Raw genomic sequence first — 23,945 nt, 5'->3', positions numbered from 1 at the left:
AAATAAAATAAAACAAAGTAAACGAAATATGAAAAAAAAACATTATCTTCCTTGTTTCTTTCACCCAAAAGACTGAACACCATTGCTAAAGGAGGGGGAGGCTTTGGTCAAGACATATTTTTAATGCATGGTATGATTTTTGAGCCTATTTTTAGTAATTTTATGTTTTTGAGATTGTTCTAACTAAGTCCAGTTAATCTGTACATTCATTTTTGAAACTATTATAGATTTTGGATTTTACCATTAATGAATCTTAGTTATTCTTGATGTTAAATGATGAATTTGTAGACTTGGTTGTGGATTAAGATTATTTTGTAAAGTGATTTTTGTTAGTTTTTAGATAAATGATTAATTTGATAAAATACTAAAATTTACATGGAATTTTTGTGAATTGTGAATAATTATGGATTGTACTGGTATATGAATAAATTTGGCTAGCATGGAAAATTGTGGAATTTTGAAAATTTTGAAATTTCGAGTTTAGGGACTAATTTGTTATAAATGTAAAAGTTCAGGGAAAATGTATAAATAATAAAAAATTAAGGTTCATATGCATAAAAGTGAGTTGGAATATTTATTTGAATTTGATAAGACTGAGTTTAATTATTATAGATCAAGATTTGATTCATACGGAGGATAACCGAAGAAAAGGAAAAATTGTGGATTCCCTATGAGTCAACTGTTGGTATATATTAGGTAAGTTCGGAAGTTAATTTAGTAGCTATTTGATTTATGTTCTATAATTTAATGCTTATCTATTTATGATTGATTCATCAAATAACTTGATTTGAGAAAAGGGAAAGACCATGATTGAAAGATATCATGGCATTATATTCAAAAAGGAAAGAACATGATTGAAAGATATCATGGCATTATATTCAAAAAGGAAAGAACATGGTTGAAAGATACAATGACATTATTTTAGGATTGTGTAAGACCTTGATTGAAAGATAACTTGGCATCCCCAAAAAAGTGGGAAGGTTAAAAATGATAACAATGGAATGACTATTATATCAATGATCTACGGTTAGGTATGTGAATAAGAACTTATGAGTATTATATTAATAGATTGAAGTTTATTATGTGAATAAAAGGTTGAATTGAGTTTTAAATACGTGCGCTTGTAATGTTTCATTCCATAATAAGTTATTTATTTCATTTGGTTCAATGGGTATATTAAGCTTGAAGAGTATATGAATACATGAAATGATCTATGATTTTGAGAAATAATGTAAGTTATATTTATATGTGTATTTAAAAAGAAAGGAATGTTCTTTGAATATATGTGTTGGATGCAATAAGAAATTGAAATGCTTGTGTTACTATATGCCAGGATTTGGTTGGATTTACATGTGAATTATTACATTTACTAACCTTGTGAGATGGTATAGGAAATAGAAATTTTGCTTATGACCTAATGAAATTATGCATGGTTAATCGTTATAATGTGTTCGATAAGTTTAAATTTTCTTTATATGAGCTTACTAAGCATTAGTTGCTTATATGGTTGTTTTTCCTTGTTTGTATAACATCAGATAGCTCGATCAGTTGGAATCGCGTCAGAGCTCTATCACACTATCCGTCGACCATTTTAGTAATTTTTGACTAATGGTTATAAATGGCATGTATAGGGCATAAATGTTGTTGACACCATTTTTTTGATAAAACGGGGTCGACATGCATTTTAAAAATGAAAACGAAAATGGGAGTCGCCACCAATCCTTTTTGATAAGGTGTGATCGGATCACCTCGAAAAGTTTTTATTTTAATAAATGATTTGATTTACTAAAACAATAATTTCGGTCTACGAAATTTTAAAAAAAACGGGTTCGGGAGTCGATTACGCACGAGAAAGGATTAGCACCCTCGATACGCCCAAAATTGGTACCTAGTTGATTAATTAATGTCTCAGTGTCAAAGATTAAAAACTTGAAAAGAATTTAAAAATACGATCCCTCTTTATTGTGTTATTTTAAAATTACTCGAATAAATAAAAATGGAAAATGCTTCCTTATCTCGAAGTAACAAGATGTCACATCCAGTAAGTTAGGACCCGAAATCTCGTATTTTGAGAGTAAGCTTACTTTTTTTATTTAAACCTCATTTATTTCAATTTTAAAAGGATATTTGGTTATTTAGGATCACAAGAAAAATCGAAGCCCAGTAAGTTAGGGTACAATTTCTCGAATTTCCTAAATATAGAATATTACCTTTATTTTTGAAATTTTATGGGTTTGGAAATTTAAAAGGATATTTTGTTATTTAGGTTTAACGAGAAAATCGAGACCCAGTAAGTTAGGGTACAATTTCTCGAATTTCCAAAATGCAAAATATTGTCTCATTTAACAAAATTCCATTTTGAATAATAGCGGGTAATCTATTTGAAGGTATGCATTTATCTCACTTAGAATAAAATAAAGCAATCTAAGTTGGATAACTATGTCGGAGTTTAATTTACAATACAAGGACGTGAACTAATCCATACAATAATAAACATAGAGTAATGATACATTAATAAAATTACACCAATGGCACACACAATGAAAATAATCACTCAACATACATTATTTAAACATCAGTATTAATAAAAAAAGGATGAATACATTAAATAACATATATAACTTCGAAATGAGTAGTATAAAGTAAATTAGAATAAATAAATGTAAGACAATTTTTAAAAAGATAATAAATGAGTCTTAAATAAATAATATAAAAAGAAAATTAAAAAAATCAATCATATACAAAACAATTTAAAAATATTATATATGAAAAATTTTAAGATAAATAATAATATATATGTACACATGAAAGCATAAAAAGGAATATATAAGAAATCTTGAAATGGATAATAAATAAATTAAGACAAATAGTAAAGTCGAAAAAGGTACCAAACAATTTTAAAATAATTAACCTATAATAAATCTTAAAGGAAATAGTATAAAAAATTTGGAATGTCATATAGAAAAGAAAATTTAAAATAATACATATAAACAAAAATGATTTAATATAAATAATACGTAAAAATAAAATGAAATAATATATATAACAGAAAAAAAATCACACAGTTTAGAAAGCAAATAAAAATGAAATCAAAACAAACGAAACTAATAATAATAAACAAGAGCAATTTAAAAGAAAATAAAAAATAAAAAAAATTAAAGAACCAAGGATGAAACTGGAAACGAACAAAAATCTAGGGGTCGAAACTGTAAATAAACGAAACAGGTGGCTAGGGGGCTAAAACAAAATGCTCTAAAGACATGGGGGACCGATTGTGCATATTCCCCGTCCCTTATGCGCATTGTTTTTGCGCAGGCGCAAAATTCTATGGCCGAAATTTAGTAAAATAAGAGAGTGCATCGAATGTCCACAGAATTGAAGGGACTAATTGCGAAAAATACCCATTAGGGCACTAATGCGCAGCTCTCCAAGCTTTCAAATGGCACTGCAGATTCTTATATAAATAAAAAAATTAAAACCCTAAATAAACAATCAGCCCCTATTTCCTTTTTTCTAAAAATAGAGATTCTCAAATTACCCTAACCCTATTTTTCAGCTGCTCCTAATCGCTGCCATGGCCGGTGACCGGCGCCGCGCGAAGGAGTCTCCGACCCGTGTATTGAAGCATATTCAGGGGTCCGAGCTTTGGAATGGGAATCAAGGAGAACGAGGAGAGCTTTTGCCCCCCTAAATCCGCATCCGATGACGGGGAAAAGGCCGATGACGGTGCCGGATTTAGGGGTCGATTTAGGTAGTTTCTTTCTTTTTCTTTTTTTCCTTTTTTATCTTATTTGCTAACCTTTTTTTTAAATAGATTTGAAAAAAATAAGTAAATAGAAAGAATAAAAAAAAAGAAAAAACGAAAAGAACAGTTTACAAAAAAATATCAACCTTTAGAATTCGGTTTCTGAGTATTGATTGACTGGTGTGTGTTTGTAAAAAATTTGCAAGAGGAAACCTTGGCTTTTATAGCCATCTTACAACTGTTAATTTCTATTATTTGTTTATTTTCGTTGTTGCGTGTTTATTGCTCTCTATAAGTGTCAGACGAGGCCGACGGTGGTGGCAAAGGCGTGCACGAGGAGCGGGAGAGGCGCAGGAGTCATGCGGCGGCTATAGGCAGACCTAGGTGCGGCGCACCTAGGGTTTCCTTTGGCTGAAAAATTTTTAAGTTTTGTGGGCTAGGGTTTTTCTAATTTTTGGGCCTATTGGGTTTGGGCTTGTAGTTTTTGGGTTTAAATTTGCTGAAAATGGACTGCTTTTGTTTTTATTATTTGGGTTATTTTGTTGGTATGGGCCCGGGCAAAAATGGGCTCTTACAAATGTAATCCTGGTTCCTTTGATGTTTTGAGTTTGTGATAAGCTTATTATGATCAAGTGTTTAGTTGGTGTTGTGTTGTAAATGATGATGTAAATAGGTGAAGTTGCTCTTGTGTTTGTTCTATCTTATATTAGGTAAGTCATGGTTGAATGGTATGCTTTTAAAATGGTTGTTGGTATGTTTGATCTAACTTTATTGAATGAACTTGTAATGATGAATTGAATTATGTTTGATTTGTGATTGTGGTACATTTTGTTAGTACATTGGTTAGTCTTATAGGTTGATGGAAATAGTATCTTTTAAGTATGTTTAAAATGTGTTTTGGTCATATGAATGTTTGTGGAAATGGTGTGTCTTGGTGTGCAAGAATTGGGTTTGAAATGACTTGTTTTAGGGGCAATTTATGAAGCATATAGCTTGGGATACGTGCTGTCACATGGCCACGTGCAACACACGGCCACCCCACACGATCACATGTCATTATTATTTTAGGTGTTAGTTTCACACGACCCACAACACGGCTGTGTGATCTAATACAGAATGCACACACGATTTGGCACATGGTCTGGGATATGTCACACGGTCACGTGACCATGTTTTCAAAATTTTCAAGTTTTTCCAAAATTTTCTGTTTTTTTTCAAATTGATCCTAGAATGTTACCAAACTAAATTTAAGGTCACTTAGGCTCGATTTAAGACCCATAAGAATTGTGTTACATTAAATAAGATGTGTTTTGAATGTTTTTAATTCATTTTCTTAATTGTTGTATATGAAGTTAAATGTTATGATTTGTTTAGTAATGCCTTGTAACCCTACTCCAACACTAGAGATGGGTTAGAGGTGTCATAGTTTCTCTCTCTCATGCGTCGGCTGTGAAGGTAGAAGGTTCATCTGCACCAGTTGAAAATCAAGCACTTCAATCGGATCCAATGTTCAAGGTTCCTTAGATATTGGAGTAGGGTGAACCTGATGCTAGTTTTTTTGTTGTTTCAACTACACAAAAAATGTTAGGGACTCGAGTGAGGCAAGCCATAACTGAGACAAATGATAGGTGTGCAGTGATGGGTAAGGTTCCTCCAAATGAATATTCTTTCAGTAAAGTGCTACCAACAAATGATCCAACTGATGATTTTAATGGGATTTCAGGTGATTCTGTTGTTGAAAATTTAATGGCTTCTACTCTATATTCTATTCATTAAATTTTGGTTAGATTTGATAACCCTAGCAAAACCCCTTCTTTGGATTACTTAGGTGATGAGTTATTCAAGAGTTCCTTAATTGTTTGTGTTTGTTGCAGCCCACACATGCCTAAAGAAAGTGTGGTTTGTTAGAAAATGGGGCACTGTCCTTGTTTGATTTAACTTCTTGTGTTAATTGTTAGAAACTCAATGGCTATGTTAAAGGGAGTAAACTTAGAGTTTTATGGGATGATTCGACTGGTGCAGAGAATTATAAATGGTTAGGTATTGAGTTCAATTGGCATTATAGAATTTTAGTTGTTGCTCGATCAGATATTGATTTGTTACTTGATTTTAGGCATGATGAGTGTAATGTAATTTATTTAGCTAAAATTGAGATGTTGGGCCCATATGTTGTAGTTGATGAGGATCAGTTCCTAGCATTTTCTAGAGTAGGAGTTGATGGGTTTCAGTTTGTTTTGGCTTTCAATAGTTTATATCTTCTTTGAAGGGTGCCATTGTTGTGTTGGGCTCATGATCTAGATAATCCATGCTTCATTGATGTGATTAGGTTATCAGGATTAAGGTCACAATTTAGGGATGACACATATCAGTGAGCAACTGAATCAAGTTTTTTGTATAATATTGGGATCATTTTGGAATTGTGAGTTCAGGCTGTTTTGTTATGGCCCTTCTTTAGCTAATGAAGGATTTGTTTCTATGGAAATTTCAAAGTTTTGCAAACCCTTTTTGAGTAGGAGTTTCTCGAAGTTGGCATGTGAGTTAGATGAATTTGGTGGGTTAATTTTGATTAGGCTAATGTCTTTAGGCAGAATTTTAATATAGCTCACAGAAAACCATTGTTCAATTTTAAGGATAGCTTACCATATTCCTTGATTGACAATGAATATGAATTTCCAAAAAGGTTTAAGTATTTAAACCTTGACTATCTTCGTGGTTATTTGAATGACAGTTTTGCAGAAGGCTTAGGTTACGAAGTGTAGAAGTCCCATAAGGATTTTCAGCAGAAGGAATTTTTAACCTAGACTTGCATGAAATTTTGTGTGAGAAGTTGACGGTCTGTGGATTTGGTCAATTTAGGTCCTCTCTTGCACTTTCTTTTGTCTTTAATAACATTAGCTTGTCAACAAGTATATGTGAAGTTACTTCAAGGCAAATGTGGGCAACCTTTTCTTTGGAACTTTTATTACTAGCTTTCTCTAACTATCTTAAGCTACTTGATGTGCCCTTCGATGACATGACCATGCCTCTGTAATTTTCAGTTGTTCTAGGCCTTCCTCAATTGCCTCCATTCCTACTAAGGAATCCTTCACGCTGCAACACTAAGTGGTCATATAAAACGCAGCATGATGATTCGCTTGTGGGTCCTATTCTTCCTCTCACCATTTTACTTACACTTCATGAGTTTCGTAATGGCTGTCCTGATTTAGTGAAAATGTGTGGATTTTCATGAAATGTGAAGTTTGGACTTAGGTTTAATGAAGCCATGTGAGTTGTTGCATAAATGGTTGTATTAGATTCTAGCTTGTTTAATAATGATGAAATCGTCTCTCTTGATGATGATAGGGATAAGATATGGGTCAAATTTCAAAGGTCAAAACAATTCCTTTTATAGCATCCAGTTGTAGGTGAGTCACATGGAAACCATATTTATAACGATGTGAAATTTACTACCATGAGTACCAAAGTGCATAAGGTTACTGATCCTAATGACACAATGGATAATGTTGGGCTAGAACTTTTTGACGACCTATGTCCCATTGAATTGAAGTTTACTGTTCCTGTCATGAACTTTGTGCTGATGGATGCCCTATGCTTGATTGAATAATGGGTATTTATGGTTATCCTACTGAAAATTCAAGCACATTTCCTCACTTTGATCATTGGGGGCAAGGAGTTTTTTTAGGTGGAGGTAATTGTTATGCTTCAAAATAAAGACTAAGCAACCAACAAGCAAAAAGATGCGTTTGGTTTTGGTGAAATGATGCGCAAACGGGTTAATGAAATGGAGCATTTCATCCAGCTAATTTGTACCGTTATTTTCCAATTTTTATTTTTTTTAAATGTTATTTTTCCTTTATATAATGACCTATAATTGTTAATGGGGTTATGAATTAGTTATACACAGAATTCCTCTTTTGTTTCTATCTCTTTCCTTCTCTAATTACTCTCTTCTTCTTCTTCTTCTTCTTCTTCTTCTTCTTCTTCTTCTTCTTCTTCTTCTTCTACATTCTTCTTTCTCTTTGGAATTTTTCTCTTCATTTCTTTCCTTCTCTACCATTTTTTTCTTCTTTATTTCTGTTCATAACAAAGAATATCTTGCTATGATCAAGTTGATTTGTGACTCCTAAAATAGTTCAGGTAGTTTAGTGTCTAAACAGGAACAAGTCAATGTCATTCTTGCAGGACTGTTAATTGAATTTGAGTCAATTTTAACTACTATCTCATTGAAAAGGGAGAGTTTGCCTTTAGACCTAGTTACTGAAATGTTGATGGATTTCGAATCAAGGTAGAAAGAGTTTATAATGAGTGGGTCAATGCATGCAAATTTGGTTCAATTGAAGACTAGTACTCAAAGTCAACATTCTAAACCTTTTGCTTAAGTTAATTCTCAACAAAGTCAAGCTTATGATGGTAAAAAAAATTTTGATCGTTATAGCATAGAGGTGGTTATGGTTTCACAAGTCGTGCATATGATTGTTTTGGTTATAATAATAAGCCACAAATTAGCTATGAGGTCGAAGTAGACACTTTATTCAAAAGTGTTTTTATAGATTTAATCATTCCTATGATGGTTCATCTCCTGGTTCATAATATTCAAGTGTTTTTCAGAGAAGTGAAATGAATTGTCCCATAAATGTTAATAATTATGAGTTTACTCAACAATTTCATCTTGTAAATAGTCTTACTCTTGGTTCTGATTCTTTTGGTCCTTTTCCTCCTTCACAGATGGTGTATAGAACTAGTCAAGGTACAACATTTGGAGAACCAGCTTCCATAGCACAATATGGGAAAAATCAATCTTTGTTAGGTTCACAAAACACTCATTCAGTGGTGCCACAAATAACAACAATGATGGCTCTACAACATCAAATTGATTCGATGTTAGGTAAAGGTTGGTATCATGATTTAGAGGTTACCAACCATGTTACAAATGATCTCAACAACTTGGATTCAAGTGTGAGTTACATAGATATGGGCAAGCTTTTTATAGGAAATGATTCTAGTGTTCGATTTCTCATTTTAGTTATGCATTTTTTAGATCATCTGCTAAAGTTTTGAATTTGAGAAATGTTCTTCATGTTCCTAGAATTCGAAAGAATCTGATGTTTATATCTTAGTTTGTTTGCGACAATCATGTCAATTTTGAGTTTCATCCATTCCATTATTTTGTAAAGGGTATTGTTTTGTTTTTCAAAATTACATATAATAAATAATGAAATGTATGGTTTGAAACTAATAATAATTAGAAATTTTGTCACACGTGTATGTGTGCTAAAACTATGTGTTTAGAATGCATGGGTGTGATTATAAATAACTTACAATACATAATGAAATGCAATATTTGAAACTAAATAACACATATGTAATATGTAAGAAAGTAAAATAAAAAATAGTTTAAATTGTGACTAAAAGAAATTTAAATAGGTAAATACATCATATTAAGAATATTAAATGCACTCCAATTGTTTATCATAGCAGTGTCATTTTTCTTCAGTTGATATTGAGTTAACTTATGACACTAATTGATCAATCGACAACATTATCAATAAGATTATGGCATACTCACGATATGGGTGAAAATAATTATATAATATATTTATTAAAAATTAACATAAAAAACTATATGTTACTTTAGTTGAAATGGCAAAGTTGGGAGAGTGTTTATTGTTTGGGGTTCATATCCCATCATAAGCACGAATATTTTCTAGATTTTATATAAAAAGATAAAAATGCCCTTAAATTGATATTTATTGCTTTGTTAAACTAAGGACATCTTGGAAATTTAATTACTTAGTGGGGACCCAGTTGATATTCGAGTGGTTGAACCAATTTTTTTTATTTTTTTAAGTTTTAATATTGTTTTAATTGGACAGGCGAACCGATGACCTAATCGGTTCAACCACCAGTCCAGTTTAAAAAAAATTGAATAACACATGAAATATGTACAATCTTAAAAAAATATTAAATTGTCAATAAAACGAAATTCACATACATGAACACATTAGATTAAGAATACTAAACGAATACAATTATCTATCAATTGGGTGTGAGGTTTTATGCACTCCTGGCGAAGCTAGTCCACAGAGGTTCGTTGGGCTCAATGGAACAACTTGATGATGAACTTAGTGTAAAAAAAATCGGTTTAAAACGGTTTTCTGTCACAGTGAAAAATTAAAATTTTAAAAATCAAGCTAATTGTGATATTTATAGCAATAAACTCTTCTTGAAAAGTACACGTGCTTGGTGCGAGATAGATCCTAGACGTTCCCAGCTTTCAACCGAATGACCTTCTCTGCTATTCTCGTACCACGAATCGCTTGGAGTGTGAGTTCGAACAATCATGATTCAAACACAGAATCAGAAACGAATTATTAATTTCAATAGGAAAGTAATTTTCTCTCAATAGAAACCAGTAGAATTGTTATTCCCAAAAAATAGAATTTATACTTAGAAAATAAATTATCACTATTTTTGAGCAGAATAAAAATATCTCAAAGTTGTGTGTTTATAACTCTACTAGCGTCATCTATTTATAATGAGAGATAGTGATTCGCGATAGAATGTGCAAGTATACACCGTCATTATCAAGTAATAAATGAGTAAAAAGAGTATCGTCTCCATAGGGATTGTATCTATTAATCAACAATTGTAAAATTAATATTTTACAAGTTGGTTATGAAAATAAAATATTTGAAGGTGATGGACGTCCTAATTAAATTAACAACTAATATGCAGATGAGATAAATTAAAATGCAATGAAATGTTTAGCAGCAATTCACAAGATTTTACAACTATAACATGAATAAGCTAGAACAATTACAACTCTTGATTTAATTCATTCATTCTCATGTTTAACAAACGTTCCAAAAAAATTTCATGGCAACTCGATTATTTATGAACTTGGAATCTAAAATCATAAACTCTTTCGAGATATTATATTTATCACTTAGAAAAACTTGCATATTTCTATGTCATAATTTAACTAAGGATTCCTTAGAGTTTATGTGAAGTAACAGGGACAAGTTTGTTTGAAAATCACATAAATCTAAAGTTATGCAAAGTAATAGTGTTCTTCCAGAATTATTATGAACCTTTAATTTATTCTTGTTCGAATATAAATTAAGCATGCATCTTCCAAATATTGTGTCCATTAATCACCATTCGGTATAGGTTAAGCAATTAATTCTAATGTAGTCAAATATATTTTAATACATGAACAATATAAATGATTTTATTTGACAACATAAGTAATTGAGGCAAAGAACATGTTTCGAACAAATTGAATCATGAAATTGCAATCATCCTAGTTGAAACAATTTAATTCATTATTATTAATGAAAAAACATTCAAATAATTTGCAAACATGTTTATAAACTAAGAAAAATTTAAAGAGAAAGGAAGAAGAAACTCTGAGATGAATTCGATAATTTCCTGAGAACTATCCATGGTGGCTTTCTCCGATCTCCATTGTTGCTCCAATGCAAATTACTCGTCAAGGTAGTCGATCAAAAGAGCTTTTCTCTTAAGAACTTCTTACTAGGGGAATTCTCAAAGAGAGGATGGGAAAAATGAAGGGAAATGGAAGGCTTAGGCATGGCGGAGGAAGGAGAATGAAGTGAATGTGTTGAATGAATGAATGATAAGTGATGATATTTATATATGAGGGAAGACTTGAGAGTTTGTTAAAAATAACATGAACATCCCTTGAAAGTCTCTCATGAATGGTCGACCATAAATTGTGGAAAGAGGTTGATTCTTGCTTGATTTTAGCTTGATTCTTGTTTGATTAAAGGAAAAGGGTTGGACGAAAACCATGGGAATTTTTTGAGGAAATTTTGTGATTTTGTTTACACATGAAGGGACCCTTAATTAATTTTTCCAAAGCTGATTGGGCTGCTCATTGTCAAATTTGGATTCTTTACCCCTTAATGGACGGTTTGGGCTTCAATGTGAAGAGTAGACTTGTTCCTTTCATCAACCCACTTCCAAGTTGGGTTAGAATTAATTCCTTGAGTCCAATACTCAAGCTTTGTCGTCCCATGCTAATTAATATTCAACTCATGTCCATGTGCCATCCATAATGGCTTCAAATATCCAACACATCAATGTACCAAGTTGCAGCAAATTTAGCACAAAATTATGTATTTCCCAAAATGTAGCAACATAAAGTAAAATTGTATAAAATTAGCATTTAATTACTTAAAATTACAATCTTACTTTAATTATGCTCAATTTCTCAATATGTACTAAAAATACATAATTTACTATCAAAATGCTCGGAATTTGCATAAATTCATAGTTAAAAGATGCTTTAAAAGTCTATATAGTTTAGAGTTATTAGATAGGAGAATCCTGGTTAAATTAGTATAATACAAATAACACTTATTTGATAGAAAAACTAGTCTCTTAGTTTAACTAGGAGAGGGAGGTGACACACCTTAGTTAAACATACTAGGGTTGTTGCCCTTCATATGTATTATAAGGATTTTTGAGTCTCTCTTGTATTTGGTCCAATTATATGTGCTTATTAGACTTTTAACTTAACACTTTATAATTTAATCCATCCCAATACTTGTTTTTCTATTTCCCAAAATAAATATTATTTATTAATTTAATTTAAATAGATAAATTATTTTTTTCAATTAAATAATTTTCTCAACCCAATTCTAATTTCGTTAAAGTTATGACAATTTTACCGTAAAAGAATCTATGGGAAAATATATTTAACTTTCATATTCAACGAATTCACAATGAACAATTAATTTAATTTTAGTTTTGAACTTCAATTATTTGATTAAATAATAATTCAAAAAGCTTAAATTAATTCTCAAGTTATTTCCGTACTTAGTGAGAAACCACAATCATTTTCTAATGAAACTCATTTCTCTAACTTTATCATTTTCATCCATTTATGTTCATTTGATTCTACACACGATTCATTTCTGGTTTCAACGAGCTAGCAGGGGGATTGATTGGACATATATAATTAGGGCTCGAATGATTTATAATTGAGTTCCAACTTTTCACCTATTAATTATAAATTCATTTAGTCACGAAGTCATTCCACTATAGTATCGTGACTGAGTTCTCCCTAATTATATACCATTACGAAAGCTACTCGATTAGTGCTCATCCAATGACCTTGTCATAAGTGTGTTACCCTCATAGGATAACCTTAATCTCTTTGGGATAAATTCATTCTCCCAATATGATCATATTTTATTTCATGGTAACCATTACATCTTCCTTTATGAAAAGTCAATTACTATCAAATAGTAATTAAGTCATTTATCACAAAAACAAATAACTTGTGGCCACGTTTACTTTTAATCTATCATGTAATGCCAATGAGAGGATATCATTTACCCATTTCTTGGATTATGAATTCCACTATTATGAACGATGCTACATACTAAAGAAGTCGTATTCTCAACGCACCAACTTTCGGTTCCTTTTTTATTTGAATTCAGGCTTTTACTTGCATCAAAGTATACGAGTCACACATACATAGTCCATCATCCACTTAGGATTAAAGTATTCCACACTCTGAATGTTACAAGTGAATAAATTCATAAACAGATTTAGGATCTATTCTTCTTGGGTTTTATCCAATGTTCTGTCAGTCCAATCAGTCACATCTATGTCTCTATCTTTCGGGAATCATATGCTCTGATCCCAAGACAAAACACTCCCTAATTGGACTTGATAGACGACGTATTAGTATTTTAATTGGTTTTATCACTTCAGGTTAGACTAAAGACAGTTTAGGTTCATCTTCTAATACAAGTTGTCTTTCCGTATTACGATCCGACCACGTAATACCGCTCAATATTAGTAAACATTAGATAACTAGTAAGCCAATATTTTTATTTCCATTTTACTTTGCATGCAAAATATCATTGAGAACAATATACAAAGGGTATTAATGTAATTCATGGATAATTTTATTAAACCAATCTGTTCGAAAAAATACAAGTATGCAAAACTAATATACTACACTTAAGACACCAGATCCAATATTCTCCCACTTGTACTATTGAAGTAGGCGAGTCATACTTCACATTCTCATGATTTCTCATGTTTATCAAAACTCCTAGATATTAGAATCTTGGTAAATGGGTTCACAAGGTTGTCCTCTAATACGATTTTGACTACATCCACTATTTTGTGTGCTACTTCCTCTATTATGATGTGATACTTTCTATCAATGTGATTTGTCCTCTTATGATTTCTGGTTTTTGGTTTCCTTGGTGTTAGCTATTGCTGCACTGTTATCACAATACAGTGTGATAGCTTTACCTATATCAGGAACGACTTTAAGATCCGTAAGGAACTTTCAAAGTCATATTTCTTCTTTTGTAGCTTCAAAAATAGCCACATATTCTGTGTCTGTAGTGGAGTCAACAGTACAGCTCTACTTGACACTTCTCTATACTATGGACTCACCGCCTAGGACAAAGACACAGCCCAATGTCAATTTCCTCAAATCCTGACACATTTGGAAGTTTGAATCTGTATAGTTGGTAGGAGTAAGATCTCCTTAGGAATACACAAGCATATAATCCCTTGTTTCTGTAAATACTTGAGTATATGCTTAACTACTTCTTAGTTTCTTGGACTAAGATTTGCCTAATATAGAATCACAGCCCCTACTGCAAAACAGATATCTGGACGTATGCATAACACGATCTACATGAGACTTCCTACTGAAAAAGCATAATGAACATTTCTCATGTTTTCTCTTTCTTCCATTGTCCTAGGACAATCGTCCAAAGAAACATGAAATCCCAATACAGAAGGTTAAGTTCCCTTCTTAGAATCGGTCATTACATAATGTTCTAATATCTTATCTATATATGAAGCTTGTGATAATGTTATCACTTTGTTTTTTCGATCTTTTAGGATTCGAATACTTATAAAAAAGCTAGCATCTCCCAAGTCCTTCATGTTAAAATGTTGAGTTAACCACATTTTAACCGATGACAATGTCACTACATCATTTCCATGAGTAGAATGTCATCGACATATAGAATGGGAAAAACCACATTTTCATCCCCAATACGTTTATAAACACAAGGTTCATCTACATTTTGCTCAAATCTAAAATTTTTGATTGCTTGATCAAACCTTTGATTCCATGAGCGGGATGCTTGCTTAAGTCCATATATAGACCTAAGCAGTTTGCAAAATTTATGCTCATTTCCTTTAACTATATATCCGGTGGGTTGCACTATATAGATTTTTTCTTTAATGTAGTCATTCAAGAACACTGTCTTGACATTCATTTGCCAGATCTCATAATCGAAAGTCATCGCAATGGATAACAATATGTGGATTAACTTGAGCATGGAAACAAGAGAAAAATTTTCTTCATAATCAATACCTTATTTTTTTAGTATAATCTTTTGCTACAAGTCTGGCCTTGTAAGTTTTCACTTTTTCATCCACATTTCATTTCTTCTTGTCGATCCACTTACATACAATGAGTTTTATCCCTTCTGATAAGTCTACAAGTTCCCACACTGAGTTGGAATCCATAAAATTCATTTCAGCTTTCATATTTATTTCTCAAATCTGAGAGTTAGAACTTTATATGGCTTCATCAAATGTGAGTGGGTTATCATCTTCCTATTCGACAGACTTAGTGTATTATAAGGGTGTTACCCTCATAGGATATCCTTAATCTCTTTGGGATAAACTCGTTCTCAAAATATGATCCTATTTTATCTCATGGTAACCATTGCATCTTCTTTCATGAAAGGTCAATTACTATCAAATGGTAATTAAGTCATTTTATCACAAAGACAAATGACCTGTGGCCACGTTTACTTTTCATCTATCATGTAATGCCAATGAAAGGATGTCATTTACTCATTTCTTGGATTATGAATTCCACTATTATGAATGATGCTACATATTGCAGAAGTCGTATACTCAACGCACCAGCTTTCAGTTCCTTTTCGATTTGAACTCAGGCTTTTACTTACATCAAAGTATACGAGTCACACATACATAGCCGTCATCCACTCAGGATTAAGGTATGCCACACTCTGGACGTCACAAGTGAATAAATCCATAAACAGATTCATGATCTATGCTTCTTGAGTCCTATCCGATATACTCCAGTTCAGTCAGTCAAATCTATGTCTCTATGTTCTAGGAATCATCTACTCTTATGCTCAAGGTAAAACATCTCCCCAATTGGACTTGATAGATGACGCATTAGTCTTTCAATCGGTTTGCTTAGTTCTGATTAGACTAAGGACATGTTTAGGTTCATCTACTAACACAAATTGTCTTTCCATATTACAATTCGACCACGTAATACCGCTCAGTATTAGTTAAATATTAGATAACTAGTAAGACAATATTTGCTTTTATTTTACTTTTCATGCAAAAAAAAACATTGAGGATAATATACAAAGGGTATTAATTTAATTCATGGATAATTTTATTAAATCAATCTATTCAAAAAAATACAAGTATATAAAACAAATATACTATACTTAGGGCACCAGATCCAACACTTAGCCCACGGAGGTACATCTAATGAGGACATGTATAAGGGCAGGTGGATGTGGTGTGACAATGTTTATTGTGAATTTGTTTAATTTTGCATTTAATTTGTTAAATATAGTTCAATGAAGGAGATTTAATTCCGATGTTAGGGTTGATTTGATAAAAGTTAATTGTTAATATTATTAGCTAACTATAAATTTTCAGCAAATTAACTCTAAAACTTGAATTAAATACTAAAAAGTTAACATTGTTACTTTCAAATACCAAAATTGTAAATTTTGTCAAATACAGGTACCACATTAGGCTATATATATTACCATATGTTTCCACACACATACATATATATTACCATATATATTTATAATTTACCACATATTTTAGTAGATATATTTTTATTTTACTTTAAAATATAAATATAGATATGTTACCATATATATATGTATAGTTGTATGCTAGAGAATGAGCATGAATAAACGAAAGATTGGATAAAGTTTTTGAAGTACATAAGCAAAATGGCAACAGAAAAGGTTCTTCGAATGAACCCAGCAGATCATGAAATCAGCTATGCCAATAATTCTGTTACCCAGGTTCCTTTCCGTCTTTCTTCCATCTCTTATTTCAATATTAATCATTTCTCCATTACATATTTTCCTTTTTCTCTCAACATATATCATACTAATAAGTTTATGTTAAATATGCTTTTCAGAAAGAAGTAATATTGAAAATAAGACCAATCATTGAAGAATCCATCACTGATATGTTCAACAAAATTGTTCCAATTTATATAAAGGTGGCAGACTTGGGTTGCTCTTCAGGTCCTAACACCTTCATCACTACATCGCACATTATTGACACTATCCATGGCATATGTCAAGAAGAACAATTGAAATTTCCCGAGTTGGAAGTGTTTCTAAATGACCTCCCAGAGAATGACTTCAACTCTGTGTATAAATCAGTCCCTAGTTTCTATGACAGGCTGAAGAAAGAGAAAGGAGATATAGTGCAGGAAAGGTGTTTTATAGGAGGAGTTGCAGGTTCTTTCTATCACAGACTCTTTCCAACCAAAAGCTTGCACTTTGTGCATTCTTCCTATGGGATTCATTGGCTCTCAAAGGTTAGTCATTGAACCAAAAAAGATAGATACCTGTTTTGGGTGTTATCCCTTATTTTAATTGTTGGAATATATGTGATTAGGTCCCTGTTGGACTGGAGGACAACAAGGGGAACGTATACATGGCAAGATCAAGTCCTCCCAGTGCTTTCAAAGCTTATGCAGACCAATTTCAGAAAGACTTCACAAATTTTCTAAGCTTGCGCTCCGAAGAAATAATGCCCCAAGGGTGTATGGTACTAACCTGTATCGGTAGGAAAAATCCAAATCCCTCAAAAGAAGATTATGGTTGGGATCTGCTATCCAAATCCCTTCTTGACTTGGTTGTGGAGGTTATATATTTATTTATTTATTTATTTCCTTATATTTCCTTACAACTCTTTCAATAATTGAAGCTATAAAAACAATGAAAACATGTATTTTGTGAATTATATATATGGGTTAATATATATCTTCTTATTGAATTTGTCTAAAAGTACATAGTTGATACTTTTTTTTTTTAACCTATAGGTGGTACTTGAAGTTATATTTCGTCACCTAATTTAATTAATTGTAGGGAGTAGTAAAAGAAGCAGATGTGGATTCATTCAACGTTCCTCACTACACACCTTGCAAAGAAGAAATAGCTGAGATTGTTGAGAGAGAAGGATCGTTTGATATCAAGAGGCTCCAAGTTTTTGAAGCCAACCTCTCGGCTGTATTAAGTAGAGAAGAGCAGCTCCATAACCAAGACTTGGATTTCAACGTTTATCTGGAAATGGGGAAGAAGACTGCAAATGGTGTGAGAGCTATTTCAGAGCCACTTCTCAGCAGTCATTTTGGAGATGCTGTAATTGACAAGTTATTCAAAAGGTGTGCAACTCATGAAGCTGATGATCTTAGTAATTCAAAGTTCCATAAGCTGACTACCATTGTGGTTTCATTGACAAAGAAGTAGTTTATTAGGGAATTGATAAAAAAAGAAACGATTATTGGAGGATTTATTTCAGTTTTATTTGATCAGGAAAAGGGTGGAAAAGTGATTAGTTAATTTATAGAAAGTAACATGGAAAATATTTTGTTATTTAGAATTGAAAAATCAGATTAAATCATAATTAAAATGAAGTCGGAGAGTAAAAGTGCAGTTATACCATTAGGTGAAAAGGACCTAATTGGAATTAACCAAAAATATTATGTATTGAATCTCTGTGATAAAAGCTGAGCAACCTTTTCTCTCTGAGCAGACCTACAATTTCTTGTCTCGAGAAAAACTTCAATTCATTTTAATTATTTTTGGTTCAAAATTTAACTTTTTGGAATCAATCGCACTGATATTGGTGTTTGGATTTTACTTGTCTGCCATGCTAGATTCTTCTCATTGTGCCGTAGTATCAGTGGCACCACGGTAGGTTTTACATGTAATGAAAATTTGCAACTCTATTTGAAAGATGGAAAGTGCCATTTCATTCATGCTTTTTACTTTTTCTTTTATCCTTTTATATCTTATTTTTTTAATTTAAAATTTTCAAATAATATTTTTAATATTAAATTTAATATGTATTTTTTTATAATTAAAAATAAAAAATTATTTATTATTTTAACTTTTCATATTTTGATGTAAAGGTTTTCAATATTTTTATTTATTATTTATTATATATAATTTTTAATCTAATGTCTTTAATAGTCATTTTTTATTCTCACCTCATTACTACAGCTGCATTTGAATCCAAACACACACCCAACTGCTGTTTCTAATCTCACTGCTACAATATTCAATCTCATCGTTGCAATAACTAATCTCACTACAACTGCTATTTTTAACTTCATCGAAGATAAATGCATCGCCTATCCAAATTAAGCTTTAGTTTTTTCTTTTATATTTTAAGTCTCTTAGGAAGAAAGAGTTACCTTTCTTAACTACCCGCATTTTTAGGCTAGTTTTTAGGGATTTTTTTCTTAGCCATCCACATTTTTAAGTTACATTTCAGGGATTTGTTTTTTCTAGTCATCCACGTTTTCTAGGCTAGTTTTTAAGGAATTGTTACTCTTTTTTTCAACTCCCTTCTTTTATAAAAAAGGGTCGCCACCCACCATAAAGGGACCCAACTTTGATTTGAATAAAAGTATTCTTTGAGTTATTCTCCTTTGCAAGAAATCTTTTCTTAATTTTTTTAAAAGAGTTTTCAACTCAATCTTTTTTTAGATTGTTGGTGGGAGTTCCTCACCTTTCAATTTATCATGTCAAATGAAAACGCCCTTTGCAATGATTATTTTCTCTCTAGCCATTTCAACCTACCCAACTTGATTGCTTTTGAGGCCTATAACTCGGGATTTCGGGGATCAATTTTTTCCTTTTATACCCCGCCCCATTCCCTATATAAATGCTCTTTCTTCATCCTCTACTCACCCACATCCCAATCTCTTCTAAATTATTTTTTTTCCTTTTTCTTGCGTGTTGAAATTTTAAGGTTTAAAGATTTATTTTTCTATCGCTTTGAGGGAGACTTAGTTATAATTTTAAGTTGTGTTTGTGTTTACACGATGATACCATGAAGCTCGGTAACCTACAAATTTCACCTGTTGTGCGAGTCTGAAGTCATAATTTTAAGATAAAGAATTTCTTGTCTCGAGAAAAACTTCAATTTATTTTAATTATTTTTGGTTCAAAGTTTGACTGTCTCAAGACATTAAAATTTGTGTCTATCTCATATGTCTGAAGACGGGGTCTATCATATTATTATATATCAAATAGTACTTTCAAATGTAATTTCAAAGGTAAGATATTAAGTTTATTGACCAAATCATGAGAGTTAAGTGGTTAATAAGTCAAGATAAAACAAGTTGTAGGCAGGGATTTAAATTGCGGTCGAGGCCGCGTTTTCGGTCGCGTTGCGTTTATCGCGGTTGCGGACATAACGGATGCTATTACGGTCATTGCGGGTATCGCGGTCGTGAATTTTAAAAAAAATTCACACAACTTATTATAAAATATAATAGCGGTTTTCGCAGTAGCGGTTTCGGACAGTGCCGCTACACTACACCAAAACTGACTTTTAGCCGCGTTTTTAGCAGCGGTTGGATAAAAAACGCCGCTAAAGATCTATCATTAGCGGCACTCCATGGAAAACGTTGCTGAAAATAAGCATTAGCGGCATTTTTGGGAAAGCGTCGCAAAAATACTTCAGCCCAACGACGCCGTTTTCTGAGCTGAGAAGGATTTAGTGGCATTTTTATGTAAGTGCCGCTGCTGGTCAGGTCTTTAGCGGCGTTCTTGGGAAAGCGCCGCAAAAATACTTCAGCCCAACGACGCCGTTTTCTGAGTTGATAAGGATTTAGTGGCGTTTTTAAGTAAGCGCCGCTAATGCTCAGGTCTTTAGCGGCGTTTTTGGGAAAGCGCCGCAAAAATACGTCAATCTAACGACGCCGTTTTCTGAGCTAAGAAGGATTTAGTGGTGTTTTTATGTAAGCGCCACTAATGTTCAGGTCTTTAGCGGCGTTTTTGAGAAAGCGCCGCAAAAATACTTCACCCCAACGACACCGTTTTCTGAGCTGAGAAGGATTTAGTGGCATTTTTATGTAAGCGCCGCTAATGCTCAAGTCTTTAGCGGCGTTTTTGGGAAAGCACCGTAAAAATACTTCAGCCCAACGACGCCGTTTTCTGAGCTTTCGAGGATTTAGTGGCGTTTTTATGTAAGCGCCGCTAATACTCAGAGATTTAAAATAATTTAAAATATTTGTTAAAAATGGATAAATTAAAATACTATTGATTTTTAATTTATATACTAAATTATTTCAAATATAATTGTAAGAGATAAGATAGTATTAATTTTAAAATATTTAATTTAATTATCATTATAGTTTAGGGTTTAATAAATATGGTTAGGGTATATATATGGTTAATTTAGGATTTAAGACCGGTTTAGAAGTTACAATTTTAAGTTTTATAGATTATGGAATTAGAGAATATGGATTAGGGATTCTGGCTTAAGGGTTAATGTGATTTAAGGTTTATGGGTTAAGGGTTAAGAGTTAGGGGTTAGATGTTAAGAGTTAGGGATTTAGGGATTTAGGGTTTATAAATTTGGTGTTAGGTTAGAGTTTAGGGTTTAGATTAATTAATGTGTTTTAATTATATATTAAATAAGGTTTAGGGGTTAGGGGTTAAGGGTTAGGGGTTAGGGGTTAGGGGTTAAGGGTTAGGGATCGGGTTATGGTTTAGGATTTAGGATTTAGGGTTAAAGACCTATTTTGGTGCCGCTATACCGCTATATAACGGCCGCTATTTCGGTAATGGACCGCTATTTAAATCCCTCTTGTAAGGAATGAGCATGGACAAAAGCATCATTACATCAAGTTTTTGAAGTAAATAAGCAAAATGGATGCAAAAATGATTCTTCGCATGAATGCAGCAGATCATGAAATTAGCTATGCTAATAATTCATCTTTTCAGGTCTCTTTCCGTCTTTCTTTCAGCTGTAATTTTAATATTCGTCAGTTCTCCATTATATATGTTCTTTTTCTTTTTTTCAACATCTTCATCTTCTTCCTTATGTTAAATATTCTTTCAGAAACAAGTAATATTGAAAATAAGGCCAATTATTGAAGAATCTATCACAGATGCATTCAAGAAGATTGCTCCAGTTTGTATGAAGGTGGCAGACTTGGGTTGCTCTTGAGGTCCTAACGTCTTCTTGGCTATATGGCACATTCTAGACACCGTTCATGGGATATGTCAACAAGAACAGTTGAAGTTACCCGAGTTTGAAGTGCTTCTAAATGATCTCCCAGAAAATGACTTCAATTTTGTGTTTAAGTCAATTCCTGGATTCTATGAGAGGCTTAAGAAAGAGAGAGGAGATATGTTGCAGGAAAGGTGTTTTATAGGAGGAGTTGCAGGTTCTTTCTATCACAGACTCTTTCCAACCAAAAGCTTGCACTTTGTGCATTCTTCCTATGGGATTCATTGGCTCTCAAAGGTTAGTCATTGAACCAAAAAGATAGATACCTGTTTTGGGTGTTATCCCTTATTTTAATTGTTGGAATATATGTGATTAGGTCCCTGTTGGACTAGAGGACAACAAGGGGAACGTATACATGGCAAGATCAAGTCCTCCCAGTGTTTTCAAAGCTTATGCAGACCAATTTCAGAAAGACTTCACAAATTTTCTAAGCTTGCGCTCCGAAGAAATAATGCCCCAAGGGTGTATGGTACTAACCTGTGTCGGTAGGAAAAATCCAAATCCCTCAAAAGAGATTATGGTTGGGATCTGCTATCCAAATCCCTTCTTGACTTGGTTGTGGAGGTTATATATTTATTTATTTATTTCCTTATATTTCCTTACAACTCTTTCAATAATTGAAGCTATAAAAACAATGAAAACATGTTTTTTGTGGACTATATATATGGGTTAATATATATCTTATTATTGAATTTGTCTAAATGTACATAGTTGATACCTATTTTTTTTTAACCTAGGTGGTACTTGAAGTTTTATTTCGTCACCTAATTTAATTAATTGTAGGGAGTAGTACAAGAAGCAGATGTGGATTCATTCAACGTTCCTCACTACACACCTTGCAAAGAAGAAATAGCTGAGATTGTTGAGAGAGAAGGATCGTTTGATATCAAGAGGCTCCAAGTTTTTGAAGCCAACCCCTCGGCTGTATTAAGTAGAGAAGAGCAGCTCCATAACCAAGACTTGGATTTCAACGTTTATCTGGAAATGGGGAAGAAGACTGCAAATGGTGTGAGAGCTATTTCAGAGCCACTTCTCAGCAGTCATTTTGGAGATGCTGTAATTGACAAGTTATTCAAAAGGTATGCAACTCATGTAGCTGATGGTCTTGGTAATTCAAAGTTCCATAAGCTGACTACCATTGTGGTTTCATTGACAAAGAAGTAGTTTATTAGGGAATTGATAATAAAGAAACGATTATTGGAGGATTTATTTCAGTTTTATTTGATCAGGAAAAGGGTGGAAAAGTGATTAGTTAATTTATAGAAAGTAACATGGAAAATATTTTGTTATTTAGAATTGAAAAATCAGATTAAATCATAATTAAAATGAGGTCAGAGAGACTAAAAGTGAATTATACCATTAGATGAAACAGGACCTAATTGGAATTAACCAAAAATATTATGTATTGAATCTCTGCGATAAAAGCTGAGCAACCTTTTCTCTCTGAGCTGCTGCTCGACCTTAGGGCCGGTACCATTCACATCTCCAACCGCTTTTGTTGGCTTTTTCCTTGTCTTTATTGCTGCCAACCTTTCTTTTGTGCCAGATTACCTTCGTTCGTACTGAATTTTTACTAAAACTTAGAGTTGCGTGGTCGGATTGAATTATACTTTAGGGAAATGGGACCCACGAAATTTGTGTAGGCTCCATGAAGGAGAGCGGTGACACGTGTTTCAGACTCTTGTCAGTTATGGGTTTAACGTTATTTTTAAAAAAAATATTTAATATATATAATATAAAATCAATTTTAAATATAAAATACTAATAAAATAAAATTCACAAATAAAACCTATCATTCAACAAATCCAACACAAATAAGGAAATAAATCCATTCCATATATTAAAAAAAATC

At 32.4% G+C, this 23,945-nt stretch overlaps 1 protein-coding gene and 1 pseudogene across 1 annotated transcript; both read left to right on the top strand.

The window, feature by feature from the left end:
• The first annotated feature begins 16,776 nt into the window (after positions 1-16,776).
• LOC107916001 (probable methyltransferase TCM_000331) lies at positions 16,777-18,483 on the top strand. Its single transcript, XM_016845171.2, has 4 exons — positions 16,777-16,851; positions 16,971-17,378; positions 17,459-17,707; positions 17,932-18,483. Exons 1-4 carry the CDS (start codon positions 16,777-16,779, stop codon positions 18,310-18,312), a joined length of 1,113 nt encoding a protein of 370 aa, XP_016700660.2. The 3' UTR covers positions 18,313-18,483.
• Positions 18,484-21,702: 3,219 nt separating this feature from the next.
• On the top strand, positions 21,703-23,302 carry LOC107915638 (probable methyltransferase TCM_000331; annotated as a pseudogene).
• The last annotated feature ends 643 nt before the right edge of the window (positions 23,303-23,945 follow it).

The sequence above is a fragment of the Gossypium hirsutum genome, chromosome D10 (genome assembly GCF_007990345.1).
Source record: "Gossypium hirsutum isolate 1008001.06 chromosome D10, Gossypium_hirsutum_v2.1, whole genome shotgun sequence".
In the NCBI taxonomy this organism is placed as follows: Eukaryota; Viridiplantae; Streptophyta; class Magnoliopsida; order Malvales; family Malvaceae; genus Gossypium; species Gossypium hirsutum.
Note: the sequence above shows the minus strand (reverse complement) of the source record. Positions and strands in the feature narration are given on the sequence as shown.

Bases quoted from the DNA above. Each gene is read 5' to 3' on its own strand.
- LOC107916001 (XM_016845171.2), top strand. From the start codon at position 16,777: ATGGCAACAGAAAAGGTTCTTCGAATGAACCCAGCAGATCATGAAATC. The intron at 17,379-17,458 runs GTTAGTCATTGA...ATATGTGATTAG, and splicing joins GGATTCATTGGCTCTCAAAG to GTCCCTGTTGGACTGGAGGA. The intron at 17,708-17,931 runs GTTATATATTTA...AATTAATTGTAG, and splicing joins TTCTTGACTTGGTTGTGGAG to GGAGTAGTAAAAGAAGCAGA.